This window comes from Triticum dicoccoides, chromosome 5B (assembly GCF_002162155.2).
Source record: "Triticum dicoccoides isolate Atlit2015 ecotype Zavitan chromosome 5B, WEW_v2.0, whole genome shotgun sequence".
In the NCBI taxonomy this organism is placed as follows: domain Eukaryota; kingdom Viridiplantae; phylum Streptophyta; class Magnoliopsida; order Poales; family Poaceae; genus Triticum; species Triticum dicoccoides.
In genome coordinates this window covers 22,306,579-22,322,884 of record NC_041389.1, presented here as the reverse complement: position 1 = coordinate 22,322,884, position 16,306 = coordinate 22,306,579, and the positions used below count along the sequence as shown (strand labels likewise).

The following is a 16,306-nucleotide window of genomic DNA, read 5'->3' as shown; positions in this document are numbered from 1 at the left end:
CTCATCAAACATAACTTCCCCAAGCTTGTGGCTTTGCATATCATTAGCATCATGGATATTCAAGGAATTCATACTAACAACATTGCAATCATGCTCACCATTCAAAGATTTAGTGTCAAACATTCTATAGATTTCTTCTTCTAGCACTTGAGCACAATTTTCCTTTTCATCATACTCACGAAAGATATTAAAAAGACGAAGTGTATGAGGCAAACTCAATTCCATTTTTTTGTTTTCTTTTATAAACTAAACTAGTGATAAAACAAGAAACAAAAAGATTCGATTGCAAGATCTAAAGATTTACCTTCAAGCACTCACCTCCCCGGAAACGGCACCAGAAAAGAGCTTGATGTCTACTACACAACCTTCTTCTTATAGACGTTGTTGGGCCTGCAAGTGCATAGTTTGTAGGACAGTAGCAAATTTCCCTCAAGTGGATGACCTAAGGTTTATCAATCTGTAGGAGGCGTAGGATGAAGATGGTCTCTCTCAAACAACCCTGCAACCAAATAGCAAAGAGTCTCTTGTGTCCCCAACACACCCAATACAATGGCAAATTGTATAGGTGCACTAGCTCGGCGAGGAGATGGTGATACAAGTGCAATATGGATGGTAGATAAAGGTATTTGTAATCTGAAATTATAAAAACAGCAAGGTAACAAGTGGTAAAAGTGAGCGTAAACGATATTGCAATGATAGGAAGCAAGGCCTAGGATTCATACTTTCACTAGTGCAAGTTCTCTCAACAATAATAACATAGATAGATCATATAACAATCCCTCAACATGCAACAAAGAGTCACTCCAAAGCCACTAATAGCGGAGAACAAACGAAGAGATTATGGTAGGGTACGAAACCACCTCAAAGTTATCCTCTCTGTTCTATCTATTCAAGAGTTCGTATTAAAAATAACATAAAGCTATTCTTTCCGCTCAATCCATCATAGAGTTCATACTAGAATAACACCTTAAGACACAAATCAACCAAAACCCTAATGTCACCTAGATACTCCAATGTCACCTCAAGTATCCGTGGGCATGATTATACGATATGCATCACACAATCTCAGATTCATCCAACCAACACAAAGTACTTCAAAGAGTGCCCCAAAGTTTCTACCGGAGAATCAAGAAAACGTGTGCCAACCCCTATGCATAGGTTCATGGACGGAACCCGCAAGTTGGTCACCAAAACATACATCAAGTGGCACGTGATATCCCATTGTCACCACAGATAAACATGGCAAGACATACATCAAGTGTTCTCAAATCAAAGACTCAATCCGATAAGATAACTTCAAGAGGGAAACTCAATTCATCACAAGAGAGTAGAGGGGGGAGAAACATCATAAGATCCAACTATAATAGCAAAGCTCGGGATACATCAAGATCGTGCCATAGAGAGAACATGAGAGAGAGAGAGATCAAACACATAGCTACTGGTACATACCCTCAGCCCCCAGGGTGAACTACTCCCTCCTCGTCATGGATAGCGCCGGGATGATGAAGATGGCCACCGGTGATGGGTTCCCCCTCCGGCAGGGTGCCGGAATGGGCTCCCGAGAGGTTTTTGTTGGCTACAGAGGCTTGCGGCGGTGGAACTCCCGATCTATCTTGCTATTCAATGGTTTTAGGGTACGTAGGCTTATATAGGCGAAAAAAGTCGGTCGGGGGGTGCTCGAGGGGCCCAAGAGAAGGGGGCGCGCCCAGTAGGGGGGGGGCGCCCTCCTAGCTCCTGGCCTCCTCGAGGCTCTTCTGACACGAACTCCAAGTCTCCTGGGTGATATTCTTCCAAAAAATCACGCTGCCGAAGGTTTCATTCCGTTTGGACTCCGTTTGATATTCCTTTTCTTCAAAATACTGAAACATTCAATAAAACAGCAAATATGTGTTGGGCCTCCAGTTAATAGGTTAGTCCCAATAGTAATATAAATGTGTATAATAAAGCCCGTAATCATTCAAAACAGATAATAAAATAGCATGAATGCTTCATAAATTATAGATTCATTGAAGACGTATCAGTTTACTTTATCTAAATTATGTCATCTTGCTTAAGGCGTTAATCCATTTTTTATGAACTTAATACTCTAGATGCATGTTGGAAACGATCGATGTGTGGAGTAATAGTAATAGATACAGGCAGGAGTTGGTCTTCTTGTCTCGGACGTGATGCCTATATACATGATCATTACCTTAGATATCATTATGATTACTCGCTTTTCTATCAATTGCCCAACAGTAGTTTGTTTACCCACCGCATGCTATCTTCAAGAGAGAAGCCTCTAGTGAAAACTATGGCCCCCTGGGTCTACTTTTATCAGTATATTAAAATTCAGAAATACCCTCCTGCAATTTTTATTTACCTTTTTGTGTTTTATTTATCTATTTATTACTACGAGATTTAATCCTTGCAATTAGCCGCCGAGGGATGTTCAACCCCTTATTCACGTTGGGTGCAAGTAGTTGTTATTTTGTGTGTAGTACTGCTAACGAGGTGTTGCGTGGTTCTTCTACTGGATTGATAAGCTTGGTTCTTAACTGAGGGAAATACTTATCTCTACTGTACTGCGTCATCCTATCCTCTTCGAGGAAATTCCAACGCGGCTCACAAGTAGCAGCATCACTTCGGCGTTGGGTGGCATTGGTAGTGCGGCGGCTGCGAGAAGTTGTAGACCGAGTGGCGGTGTGTTCGGGCATCTCTTGCTAGATCCCTTCGGGTTTGGCCTTGGGTGGTTGCGGGCTACGCGGGAGTGGTGGCTGTGATTGAGCAGGGATGTTGCATGGTGGTGGTATGCAGCGGTGTGGCTGCAGCCGTGGTGGTCGACCGAGTCAAGTTGCGGCGGTGACGGGACGTGCTCTAGCTTTGGCTCATCTGCTACTGACTCGGGTGGGCGCTCTCCCTCCTCTACATATATAGGTACGGGCCTCAGCATGCAGGGAAGATTTCTTGGTTAGGATTTGGGGTTCTGCTCATTAGCCAGGAGATGCTAGAGATGAAAGGGGGTATTCGTGGAGGGAGGTAGGGGAGCCCCTCATTCGTGGTGGTGCTGTACAAACCGTCTAGTGACTTCAACTTCGGCTGTCGAGATCCCCTTGCCATATCTGGCCGGGGTGGCCATCGATCTTGGCAAGTTGTCCTCTTCAGGTGGAAGGGGGGCCGGGGTCTTTTGCCCCTTTTTGGTTGGACATGTCCGTATGGTGTTCAATGGCCGAGGGAAGGTCTCGGATGCCGGGGGCAGTCCTGGTGGTAGGAGTCGTGGTGCTCGTGGGCGGAGCACGCGACTCAGGTGCTTTTCGGTGACCCTTGTCATTGGGCAGCGTGGTGGCAGGGGTATGACGTACTGTGTCGATGGTGCGGTTGATCGTAGCACATCTCGGTGTTGATGAGTGTCGGCTAAGGTGAAAACTCGTTCTGACTTGTCAGGCTGGCTTCGGTGGCAACGTTGTGGCGTCATCCCCTTCTTGAAGGCGTCATCGCGGTTACTCATTGTTCATCGTGGTGCTTCGAAGGAAACCATGATCTTTGGATTAGGTGGTGGCAGTGCTCCGGCATTGTTCCCTTCTTGAAGGTGTCGCCTTGGACGCCAGGGTCCGTCATGCTCGGCTTTGTCTCGTTGCAGTGGCTTGTCCACGTTTGAGTGCCTCGGCAACTTCTTAGCGATGCTTCTTGTACACTTGATGTTTGTTTGGAGTTCTATGTGGTGGTGTTGCTGTTTCAGTGCCTTTGTATCCAGCCTTGGATGTGTATGTTGTGTTGTGGTGGCATGAGTTTGTATTGAATTTTTCGGTGATGTTTACTTTCTATATAAAGCGGGGGAAACACTATTTCGTCAAACAAGCCATTTCATATCCACACCCCACACATAAATATCTTGCTTACATTATTTCCGGTGGGTTCAGTAAAGATAATTAGAGCATCACAAACACACAAGCATGATTTATCATGGTATTCTCCTGCTCCCGAATCCGAAATCCGGAGGCATGCCAGCTATCACCTTCTTGACGGATGGCCTTGCCAACAATGCCTCCCACCATGCCTTGGCGTGCGGGTATGCGTCGAGCACGACCGCGTGCTTTGTCGCCATGAAGTAGCGCATAAAGTTGAAATGGGTGAGGTCGGCGAAGCTTATGGAATCACCGGCCAGATACTTGTTGCTTGACAGCCTCGCCTCATACACCTCCAACAGCTTCTTCAGCTTCTCGATGCTCTCATCGACGATGCCCTGTTCAACGTCCCTACCGACGAACGGGTTGATGATGCAGTTCACCACGATGGGCTTGAGTACGGGCTCGAGCTGGTGGGCATCCACGTCGACCCATACATCCACCATCGCTGACTCCTGAAGGCTGCCCGCTCCTAGAAGCTCGGGCTTGTACTTGCGGAGAATATGCCTTGCGATGGCACGGGATTCTAGGAAAAGAACGGTATTGCATCAGAAGCATGTTGATGTAACTGAACCTACAAATAAATTCATGATTCTCATTTGGCTGTTCGCAATGATGCAGAGGTCAGGGTCACCCTCCTTTTTACAAAAAAATAAAATAAAAAATAAAATCAAGTGCGATTGTGAGGTTAACCATTTGGCTAGCTGCAGAGGGCATGCCAGGAAATGGACAAGACAACTAATTTCATCGAGGTTCTTGTAAACCTCTTAGAGATAATTCAGGTAGAGTCTCTCAAGAATACAAATTCAAAGGCTGCAGAAAATGTTGAGTGGTACTGGTACATAGTACTCCCTCCATTCCACAATGTAGTGTCTATAGGTTTTTGCGAAAGTCAAACTTTACCAACTTTGACCAAGTGTATAGAGAAAATTGTCTACATCTACAATACCAAACATGTACATTCTGAAAATATAACTCATGATGTATCCAATGATCTGCATTTGGTATTCTAAATATACCCACTTTTCTCTATAAACATGGTCAAAGTTTGTATTATTTGACTTTTGTAAAAATCTAGAGGCACTATATTATGGAACGGAGGGAGTACTGAAGAATCGATGCAACAGGCAGCTACATGGAAAACCACAACTACTAAATCGAAATGAAGAAGTCAAAAATCGTGAAGGCTTATGGTAAAGCATGAGATCGCCGTCCTCTAGCACCGGGATCTCACCGAAGGGCTGCAGAATTGTCGGACGGGAACAGGGTTAGTAGTTGAGCACGCAAACGCGATTGACCACTCTGTTTCTTGCTTCCAAGAGACACGTAGGCAGGGCAGAAGAAGTTGGATCTTGAGGAGTTTATAGGATAGGATAGCAGACGTACGTTTCTGGCGAGGTGCTTCGGCCGGCGGTGGTCGCTGTCGTTGCGGCTCATGGGCACGAGCTCGTACTCGGCGCCGGCCTCCTCCAGCCAGACGAGGACCCGCGCCATCCATGGTGACACCGCCCAGCCGTACACCTTCATAGGCGCCATCCCTTCTTCTTCTTCTCCCTTTTTGTTTGCAGTGCACTACTATGGGTCCATTTATGTACTTCATCATCGAGCACTACTAGTTGCGGAGCTAGCATCGTCCTCCATGTATGTCAAGCTGATCTCCTTCAACCCTTGTTCTTTTAACCAAAGACCTCGGGACTAGACAAACCTCAGGGATGGGCCGGCGGGTTTGATCACCGAGTGCCTCCTCGTTGCGTTGCTGACTCTATCTACTTCAGTGCGATCTTCCATCCATGGCATATTTGCTCCTCGGACCCTGCGCGCACAAGACATCATGGATCGCTGCTTCCACCCGCACCGGTAGATCATGCTCAAGAGGACAAGCCACCGCAGCCGCCATGCCTCATCAACACGTCCACCGGTTGTTCATGGCATGAGGAACTGCTGGAGCTCGATGGACACGACGTGTTTGCCCCACCACGGAGGGCCTCATGCTCCTCGACAAGTCCACTTGGTGCTCTGCCTGCTCAACGCTCTCACCCTCGAGGTGGCTAATACATCAATTTTGCATCATGTTTCACTACTATTATTTATTATGTTTTGGTTTGTTATTTCACTTTATGATGCAATTCTAATGCCTTTTGTCTTTTATTTTTCAAGTTTCACATGAAGAGGGAGATTGCCGGCAGCTGGAATTCTAGACCTGAAAAGGCTACAATAGAGATAGATATTCTCCACAACTCCAAATGACCTAAAAATTTATGAAGAATTATTTTGGAATACATAAAAAATGGCGGAAGAATTACCAAAAGGGGGGCCACCAGGGAGCGACGAGCTCAGGGGGCGCCCCTAGAGCGCGCCCTATGAGCTCGTAGGCCCCCCAACAGGCATCCAGTGCCTATCTTTTGCTATATGAGTCTATTTGCCCTAGAAAAATAAAGAGAAGACTTTCGGGGCGAACTGCCGCCGTCTTGAGGTGGAACCTGGGAAGGAGCATTTTTGCTCTCCGACAGAGCGATTCCGCGAGGGGAACTTCCCTCTAGGAGGGGGAAATTGAAATCATCGACATCACCAATGATCCTCTCATCATGGGAGGACCAATCTTCATCAACACCTTCACCAACACTATCTCCTCTCAAATCCTAGTTGATCTCTTGTATTTAATCTCTGTCCCAAAACCTCAGATTGGTACCTGTGGGTTGCTAGTAGTGTTTATTACATCTTATAGTTGATACTAATTTGTTTATTTGGTGGAATTTTAAATGTTCAGATCCTTAAGCATATTCAATACCCCTTTGATCTTGAACATGAATATGATTTGTGAGTAGTTACTTTTGTTCTTGAGGACATGAGAGAAGTCTTGTTATAAGTAATCATGTAAAGTTAGTATTTGTTCGATATTTTGATGATATGTATGTTTTCTTCCTTTAGTGGTGTCATGTGAATGCGGACTACATGACACTTCACCATACTTGAGCCTAAGGGAAGACATTGTGGAGATCTTCATAACTCACCCTTAGCTTCTCAAGATCGTGTTTTCTTTGAATAAATTCACAAGAAAGCTTCTCATGATCAGATAAGAGAGTGTTATGATGACTCTGAAGATTGTCAAACTTGGACTGAAGTCTCTGAAGATTTTCAGTCAAAGTTTTGATGCGATCCATTTCTTCACCCAACATATCATCGCTCTTGTCTAGCATACTTTGAACCTTTTCAAAAGCCTTTTGTTGTTTTACAGCAATCTTAGAAAGTTTAGAATATCTAGGCTTGAGGTTTTCATCAGATTCATCCTCACTTGATTCAAAGGAGGGATATTTGAGTACCTTGGAACCCTTTGCCATAAAGCAATAGGTGGGAGCGTAGCCATCATCATCATCGTCAGCTGTGTTGGAGAAGTCATTCTCCTAAGAGTTGAAGATAGACTTGCTGACGAATGCAGTAGCTAGGCTAGGCTCGCCACACCAGATTCTGACTCCTCAGATGCCTCCTCTTCCTCATTTTCTTCAATTCAGCCTTAGAGTCCATTTCCTGGCCAATGAATGCCCGAGCCTTCTTGGAGCTGCTCTTCTTGTGAGACGAAGACTTCGAGGATTTTGATGATGAGGACTTTGAAGATTTCTTCTTCTTCTTTGAGTCATCAGAACTATAACCCTTGTACTTCTTCTTATTTGATTCCTTTTCCCACTGAGGACAATCTTGAATGTAGTGACCGGGTTTCTTGCATTTGTGGCACAGTCTCTTCTTGTAGTCTCGGGATGAGGAATCAGATCTTATGTCATCACTTCTTGAGGATTTTCCAAAGCGACCACGTCTTGAGAACTTCTGGAATTTCCTCATGAGCATTGCTAGCTCCTGGCTCAGTTCTTCAGGATCACCAAGGCTGCTACCAGAATCCTCACCTTCAGATTCAGATACTGCCTTGGCCTTCAGAGGTGTGATCTGTTGTAGCTTGGTCCATAGAGATCTCTCTTCTCAGCAAGCTGGAACTCATGAGTGTTTAGCCTCTCGAGGATAGGGATCAAGCGACTTGTAGTCTCCACATTCTTATATCATCAGTGCAAGGGTGTTGAATGAGGAATGAAGCGTTCGAAGCAATTTCTTCACCACCTCATGATCGGTGATGTCAGTGGCACCAAGTGCTTGAAGCTCATTTGAAATCTCAGTGAGGCGATCGAAGGTTTGCTGAACCTTTTCATTGTTGAGTCTTTTGAAGCAGTTGAAGAGATCACGAAGAACGTCAACTCGAGAGTCACGTTGTGTTGAGCCTCCTTCATTGACCTTGGACAGTTTGTCCCAGATAAGTTTTGCTGTCTCCAAAGCATTCACTCTGCCATACTGCCCTTTACTCAGATGGCCACATATGATGTTCTTCGCTTGAGAGTCGAGTTGCTTGAATCTCTTCACATTAGCAGTGTTGATGGTAGGAGTGACAGAGGGAACACCATTTTCCACAATGTACCAGAGATCGTTATCAATTGCCTCAAGATGCATATGCATCTTATTCTTCCAGTAGGGTAGTCCGTCCCATCGAAGGTAGGACACCCAACAGAGAGCTTGATCATACCTGCGGTCGACATAACTAAAACTCCAGGCGGTTAAACCAAAATCACACAGAACAAGGGAGTACCTTGCTCTGATACCAATTGAAAGTGCGTTAAGTCGACTAGAGGGGGGTGAATAGGCGATTTTTACAAATTCGTCACTGAGGAATTTCAGGGTGAAGAAATTCCTAAGTCACGAACGACTAGCAGCGAAATAAGTACTTAGATGCAAGCATAACAGAACAAAAGCACAGTCATCATGATGAAATGAAAACAAGCACAAAGTACAGAAAGCGTAAACACAGGATAAGCAGGCTGAAGACAAACTGACTGAAGAAACTGAACTGAGGAAATTGGGAAAGTCTTCAGTCAAAGTCTTCAAACAATAACAATCAAGTACACAAGACAGTAATGAGGAAATGAAAGGGTTGAGGAAATAGAACCAGTTAGCTCAGTGAAGACAATGATTTGATAGACCAGTTCCAACTGCTGTGACAGTTATACGCCTGGTTGGAGCGGCTGGGTATTTAAACCTGAGGACACATAGTCCTGGACACACAGTCCTCACCGTATTCTCCTTGATATAAGATCACATAGACCTCGCCCAATCACTCGTGGTAAGTCTTCAGGTGACCTTCAAACCTTCACAAACTCGGTCACTCGGCGATCCACAATTTCCTCTTGGATGCTCTAGACCATGACGCCTAACCGTCTGGAAGTCGCACAGTCTTCAAAGGTACCAAGCATCGGATCCACACAGGATCAATCTCTTCAGTGATGCTCAATCACTTTGGGGTTTGTAGGTGTTTGTGTTTGAGTTTTCCTCACTTGATTATTTTCGCTCAAAGTCCTCGGAGGATGGGATGCTCTCAGTGACAAGTGTTAGTTTCTCACGGAGCAGCCAACCATCTAGTGTTTGTAGGGGGTAGCTATTTATAGCCTAGGGAGAAGCCCGACATGATAAGACATAAATGCCCTTCAATGATATGACTGTTAGGTGGAGAAGATATTTTGGGACAGCTGGCACATAGCACAGCAACGGTCGGAAATTTGAGGTTCAAATTCCTCAAAGCTATCATGATCCTCACTTGTAGGCAATCTGCACTGGTGAATTCCTAACTCCTCAGTCAGAACAAATTCCTCAGAGACCAGAAGAACTTCGTCTCTGTCACTGAAGAAATTGACTGGACTGTATGAGATTTCCAGTGGCTTCACTCGAAGGGATTGGTAGGTGTAGGATTTTGAGATGAGCATCACTTGGAAACTTTTCCTTAGTTTTTCCTCGACCCCTTTAACAGTACGGTGTTTCCTATGACTCAAGAAAGAGAAAATGAAACTACGAAAATAAAAGTCTTCACGCTTCTTGTTCCTCGCATGAATATCAAGTCTTCACGGTCACACCAATTTCTTCACTTTTAAAGTCTTCAGAAAGCCAAAGTCTTTAGTTGAAGACATTCATTTTTAGAGGTCGACTTTCTCTATAAATATCAAACTCCTCATAGACTTATAGACCTGTGTACACTCACAAACACATTAGTCCCTTAACCTATAAGTCTTCAACACAGCAAAATCACTAAGGGGCACAGGATGCACTTACACGTAGCCAAAAAATTGTCTTATACCCTTTCAATGTGCTATATTTATTTTGCTTGTAATGTAGTCTTTATACCCTTTCAATGTGCTATATTTATTTTGCTTGTAAAGTAGCCAAAGAATTGTCTTATACCCTTTCAATGTACTACATTTATATGTCACTAAAATAAGAAGAGTTGAGCAAAGAAGAGGTAAACCCAATATAGACCGATCCAAAAAAAATCGCTCTCTCAACATAATGGCACTTAAGTGTTTTCGGCTGGCGGGGAGTGGCGTTGTTCTTGATCTTAAATGTACTATATAATTGCACATATATAAACATTACCAAACTGTCTATTTTTGTAGTGTCATCCTTCTTGATCTTAAATGTAGTACATAACTATGCACGTGGACGCTAGTCATCGTAACGTTTCATTTTTCATGATAAAATCACAACAGTTTTCTTCTATGTCGTAAGGTTTAATTACAGATTATTCTTGATTTTTTTAGATTAGGTTATTCTTGAGATTGAGCATTGACATTTTGGCATCAGTGTAAACTCAGTTGTACCTTTGTGTGGGCACTCATGCCCTCGTGAACATCGGGCCAAGAACAATCGCGGTCCATGGACGCACCCCAGCCTTTTATTGCATCTTTACCACACACGATTTTTTTTAGAGTACGCCTAAGTGTACCATTGCTTTAGAGAAGGAAGAATTGTAAGTACAAGAAGACTACCAGTCGCCACGAACAACGAGCGTAGCACGAACACCACACCTAGGCTCAGTGGCGGAGCCAGAAAAAAAGAAAATCCCGGGCCAAAATTTTCTTGGTAACATGGAATGTTTTTGGTATTATAACTACCCGAAATATCTCATAACATTTTTGGAAAAATACCACATGCAAAACAAACAAAATAAAGTTAAATTTCTCAATAAATATAGAATGTAAACTCAATGCTCAATGATCCAACATAATAGATAAAACATGACATAGGTACAGATAATAATATGGGGATACAAAAAGTACCAAATCAATTGGTTACCTCATGTGTGCCTCCCATAACTTGATCAATGGTAGAGGAACCAACACCTTTAGGGCAGTAAAAAGTATATGCCCTTAAGAAAACGCATAAACATCAAGTGAACTAATCACTATCATTGATACAAATTAAAAACTTACCACTTCGACGAGGTGAAACCCCTTTGAGAGACCTAAATGATTGAAAACGATATATCATATTCACCTTCACCAAATTGAACACGGGCAGGAGGAGGCATAATATTGTTACTCTCTCGGTTTGACATTGCATGATGGTTGCTTGAGGTCGGAGATGGTGGTCCCATTTCTACCATTGTTTCAATTTGTGGTGTTCATTCAGTTCCCTCGGCTGTTTGATTCCCTCGATCTGAAATGATAGGTGTAGACACTCCTGTTATGGGCACCAATAAACCACTGCTCACGCCAGCCTAGCAATAGTACTACAAGACGATGAAATTAATTTGGTCCGAGATAAAAAAAAACCATGTAAATGTAGTCTTTCTACAAGATCTATCTGACAGTTAATATCCTAATTCCCCTAAACAATACGTATCCTAATTATTACCCTAAATTGACCAAACAAATATTATTGTTTCATAAAAAGATCCTGGATATAGCTCTAACCTGTAACTAGTTGTGCTCATCCTCAGGGTGCCCCTGCCTATAAATAGTTAGACACTCTCCACGCTTTCTCCAAATAGTATTGTGCGGCGTAGACAAAATTACGCCAGCTTAGCATCTCTCTCCATCCACATACAACCAGCAAGATCCATGAGGCCACCGACGGCTCTTGTGGCCGTAGCCGCCGTAGCTCTCGTGTTGTTCGGTGTCGACGCGACCGTGGAAACAACCTGCAAGGCGGCGGCCGACAAGGATGCTCATGTCCTCTACAACTTCTGCGTGTCGGAGTTGAGCAAGCACATCCGGAGCTCCGACGCAGACACATGGGGCCTGGCCAAGATAGCGGCTAACATGGGCCTCAACAACGCCTATGGCGCCATCCACGGCATCGAGCGCCTACTAGCAAAGCCGGGCATGGATGCCAAGATGAAGCTGGCCCTTGGGCAATGCCAGGGGTTGTATGACAACATGAAGTTCGCGTTTGCCGGAGCCTACGACGAGATCAACGGCCGGAATTACGCCGTGGGGAAGGAGGAGGCAGCAAAGGCTGTCTCCCTGGCGCGCCAGTGCGACGATGCCTTTGTGAAGGCTACCGTCCCGTCGCCTCTCAAGCAACGTAGCATCTACTCCGTGCAGATAGCGATAGTCTGCACGGCCATCACTAACCTTATCAAGTGATGAATAGCATCATGGATCCAAATCGTTAGAGGTCGGGTCAAACATGTAGCGATTACTACTTTGAACCTTTGTAAGGTACATGCAAGGAATAAAACATGACTTCATTAGTTGTGGGTTTATTTACATGCCTAATAGAGTTCTCAATGCATCTTGATTTGCTTTCTGCTCTTTCAAAAAAAGACATGCATTAAATTTCGCATACCCTTTCAATGTGCTATATTTATTTTGCTAGTAACGTAGCCAAAGAATTGTCTTATACCCTTTCAATATGCTATATTTATTTTGCTTGTAACGTAGCCAAAGAATTGTCTTATACCCTTTCAGTGTGCTATATTTATTTTGCTTGTAACGTAGCCAAGGAATTGTCTTATACCATTTCAATGTGCTATATTTATTTTTCTTGTAACATAGCCAAACAATTGTCTTATACCCTTTCAGTGTGCTATATTTATTTTGCTTGTAATGTAGCCAAAGAATTGTCTTATACCCTTTCAATGTGCTATATTTATTTTGCTTGTAAGTAGCCAAAGAATTGTCTTATACCCTTTCAGTGTGCTATATTTATTTTGCTTGTAACGTAGCTAAAGAATTGTCTTATACCATTTCAATGTGCTATATTTATTTTGCTTGTAACGTAGCCAAAGAATTGTCTTATACCCTTTCAGTGTGCTATATTTATTTTACTTGTAACGTAGCCAAAGAATTGTCTGATACCCTTTCAATGTAATACACTTATGTCACTAAAATAATAAGAGTTGAGCAAAGAAGAGGTAAACCCGATAAAGACCCATACAAAAAAATCGTTCTCTCAACATAATGGCATTTTAAGTGTTACACGCTGGCGGGAACCCAATTTCTAGCGTTGTTCTTGATCTTAAATGTACTATATAATTGCGTGTATAAACATTACCAAAATGTCTATTTTTTTTAGTGTTGTCCTTCTTGATCTTAAATTTACTACATAATTGTTCATATGGACATAACAAAAATATTTTTTTATGGTGCTAGTCATCACAATGTTTCATTTTTCATGATAAAATCACATCAGTTTTCTTCCTTGTTGAAGGTTTAATTCCAATTTTTTTTTGTTTTTTTAGATTAGGTTATTCTTGAGACTGGGTATTGACATTTTGCCATCAGAGTTAACTCAGTTGTACCTTTGTGTGGGCTCCCAGGACCTCGAGCCGCCGGGTCAAGAAAACAACCACCATGCACGAGGCACTTTACCGCGGGCAATTCATAATTCTTATGAAATCCTAGAACAAACAATATCATACTATACTCGTGCTTGCTGTTAGAGAGGCTATGTCTCCTTTAGAGGATCTTTATATCCAACGGATCCACATTGCCTCCGATTGCAAGGTACTGGTTTATGATATCAATCAGGTGAGTTCGGCGAGCTATGGACCAATCATCCACGAAATTACAAAGTATTCTTCGGTATTTATTTTTTGTAAAATAGTTGATGAGTTTAGGAGCTCAAACTTTCAAACCTCAAGCAAAGCATGCACTTTCATCCTAGAAGTCTTCCTTTCATCTCTGTGAACATTGTGACGAATTAATAAATGATTCATGAGGTTATCTAAAAAGAATGTACTATACTCGTGTTGACCCGATAGAAAGTCGGTTCAGATCCATGAAAGATCAAAACAAGCGCCTAACTGTGCCCTCCGCTACCGCCACCGTCGGGAAGTTGCGGAGCTAGCATCGTCCTCCATGTATGTCAAGCTGATCTCCTTCAACCCTTGTTCTTTTGACGAAAGACCTCGGGACTAGACAAACCTCAGGGATGGGCCAGCGGGTTTGATCGCCGAGTGCCTCCTCGTTGACGTTGTTGACTCTATCTACTTCAGTGTGATCTTCCATCCATGGCGTCTTTGCTCCTCGGACCCTGCGCGCACAAGACATCGTGGATCACTGCTTCCACCCGCACCGGTAGATCATGCTCAAGAGGACAAGCCACCGCAGCCGCCATGCCTCATCAACACGTCCACCGGTTGTTCATGGCATGAGGAACTGCTAGAGCTCGATGGACACGACGTGTTTGCCCCACCACGGAGGGCCTCATGCTCCTCGACAAGTCCACTTGGTGCTCTGCCTGCTCAATGCTCTCACCCTCGAGGTGGCTAATACATCAATTTTGCATCATGTTTCTGAAGGAAATATGCCCTAGAGGCAATAATAAAGTTATTATGTATTTCCTCATATCATGATAAATGTTTATTATTCATGCTAGAATTGTATTAACCGGAAACATGATACATGTGTGAATACATAGACAAACATAAAGTCACTAGTATGCCTCTACTTGACTAGCTCATTAATGAAAGGTGGTTATGTTTCCTAACCATAGACATGTGTTGTCATTTGATTAATGGGATCACATCATTAGGATAATGATGTGATTGACATGACCCATTCCGTTAGCCTAGCACTTGATCGTTTAGTATATTGCTATTGCTTTCTTCATGACTTATACAAAGTTCCTGCAACTATGAGATTGTGCAACTCCCGTTTACCGGAAGAACACTTTGTGTGCTACCAAACGTCACAACATAACTGGGTGATTATAAAGGTGCTCTACAGGTGTTTCCGAAGGTACATGTTGGGTTGGCATAATTCGAGATTAGGTTTTGTCACTCCGATTGTCGGAGAGGTATCTCTGGGCCCTCTCGGTAATACTCATCACCTAAGCCTTGCAAGCATTGTAACTAATGAGTTAGTTATAAGATGATGTGTTACAGAACGAGTAAAGAGTCTTTCCGGTAACGAGATTGAACTAGGTATTGGATACCGACGATCAAATCTCGGGCAAGTAACATACCGATGACAAAGGGAACAACGTATGTTGTTATGCGGTTTGACCGATAAAGATCTTCGTAGAATATGTAGGATCCAATATGGGCATCCAGGTCCCGCTATTGGTTATTGACCGAGAATGGTTCTAGGTCATGTCTACATAGTTCTCGAACCCGTAGGGTCCGCACGCTTAACGTTACGATGACAGTTTTATTATGAGTTTATAAGTTTCGATGTACCGAAGTTTGTTCGGAGTCCCGGATGTGATCACGGACATGACGAGGAGTCTCGAAATGGTCGAGACATAAAGATTGATATATTGGACGACTATATTCGGATCAGAGCCCGGGGATCGTCATCGAGCTGAACGTGTGCTGAACTCGGAGGTGCCGTACGTTCGGTGCTTGGATCGGTCGGATCATGAAGACGTACGACTACATCAACCGCGTTGTCATAACGCTTCCGCTTACGGTCTACGAGGGTACGTGGACGAACACTCTCCCCTCTCGTTGCTATGCCATCACCATGATCTTGCGTGTGCGTAGGAAATTTTTTAAATTACTACGTTCCCAACAGTGGCATCCGAGACTAGGTTTTATGCGTTGATGTTATATGCACGAGTAGAACACAAGTAAGTTATGGGCGATACAAGTCATACTGCTTACCAGCATGTCATACTTTGGTTCGGCGGTATTGTGAGATGAAGTGGCCCGGACCGACATTACGCGTACGCTTACGCGAGACTGGTTTCACCGTTACGAGCACTCGTGCTTAAAGGTGGCTGGCGGGTGTCTGTATCTCTCACTTTAGCTAAATCGAGTGTGGCTACGCCCGGTCCTTGCGAAGGTTAAAACAGCACCAACTTGACAAACTATCGTTGTGGTTTTTGATGCGTAGGTAAGAACGGTTCTTGCTAAGCCCGTAGCAGCCACGTAAAATTTGCAACAACAAAGTAGAGGACGTCTAACTTGTTTTTGCAGGGCATGTTGTGATGTGATATGGTCAAGACGTGATGCTATATTTTATTGTATGAGATGATCATGTTTTGTAACCGAAGTTATTGGCAACTGGCAGGAGCCATATGGTTGTCGCTTTATTGTATGAAATGCAAACGCCCTATAATTGCTTTACTTTATCACTAAGCGGTAGCGATAGTCGTAGAAGCAATAGATG

General features: G+C 43.6%; 2 protein-coding genes across 2 annotated transcripts; one reads left to right on the top strand and one right to left on the bottom strand.

The window, feature by feature from the left end:
• Window positions 1-3,940: 3,940 nt before the first annotated feature.
• LOC119307122 (glutathione S-transferase 4-like) lies at window positions 3,941-5,420 on the bottom strand. The gene is made up of 3 exons (XM_037583219.1): window positions 5,271-5,420; window positions 5,077-5,125; window positions 3,941-4,410 (listed from the first exon to the last, which is right to left on the bottom strand). Exons 1-3 carry the CDS (start codon window positions 5,418-5,420, stop codon window positions 3,941-3,943), a joined length of 669 nt encoding a protein of 222 aa, XP_037439116.1.
• A 6,309-nt stretch (window positions 5,421-11,729) lies between these two features.
• Window positions 11,730-12,466, top strand: LOC119307125 (pectinesterase inhibitor 8-like). Its single transcript, XM_037583224.1, has one exon. The coding sequence runs from the start codon at window positions 11,807-11,809 to the stop codon at window positions 12,332-12,334; it is 528 nt and encodes a 175-aa protein (XP_037439121.1). The 5' UTR covers window positions 11,730-11,806; the 3' UTR covers window positions 12,335-12,466.
• Window positions 12,467-16,306: the final 3,840 nt, after the last annotated feature.

Coding starts and splice junctions, on each gene's coding strand:
- LOC119307125 (XM_037583224.1), top strand. CDS start 11,807: ATGAGGCCACCGACGGCTCTTGTGGCCGTAGCCGCCGTAGCTCTCGTG.
- LOC119307122 (XM_037583219.1), bottom strand. CDS start 5,420: ATGGCGCCTATGAAGGTGTACGGCTGGGCGGTGTCACCATGGATGGCG. Junction 5,126..5,270: donor CGAAGCACCTCGCCAGAAAC/GTACGTCTGCTA, acceptor ACAATTCTGCAG/CCCTTCGGTGAGATCCCGGT. Junction 4,411..5,076: donor CGGCGATCTCATGCTTTACC/ATAAGCCTTCAC, acceptor TTCTTTTCCTAG/AATCCCGTGCCATCGCAAGG.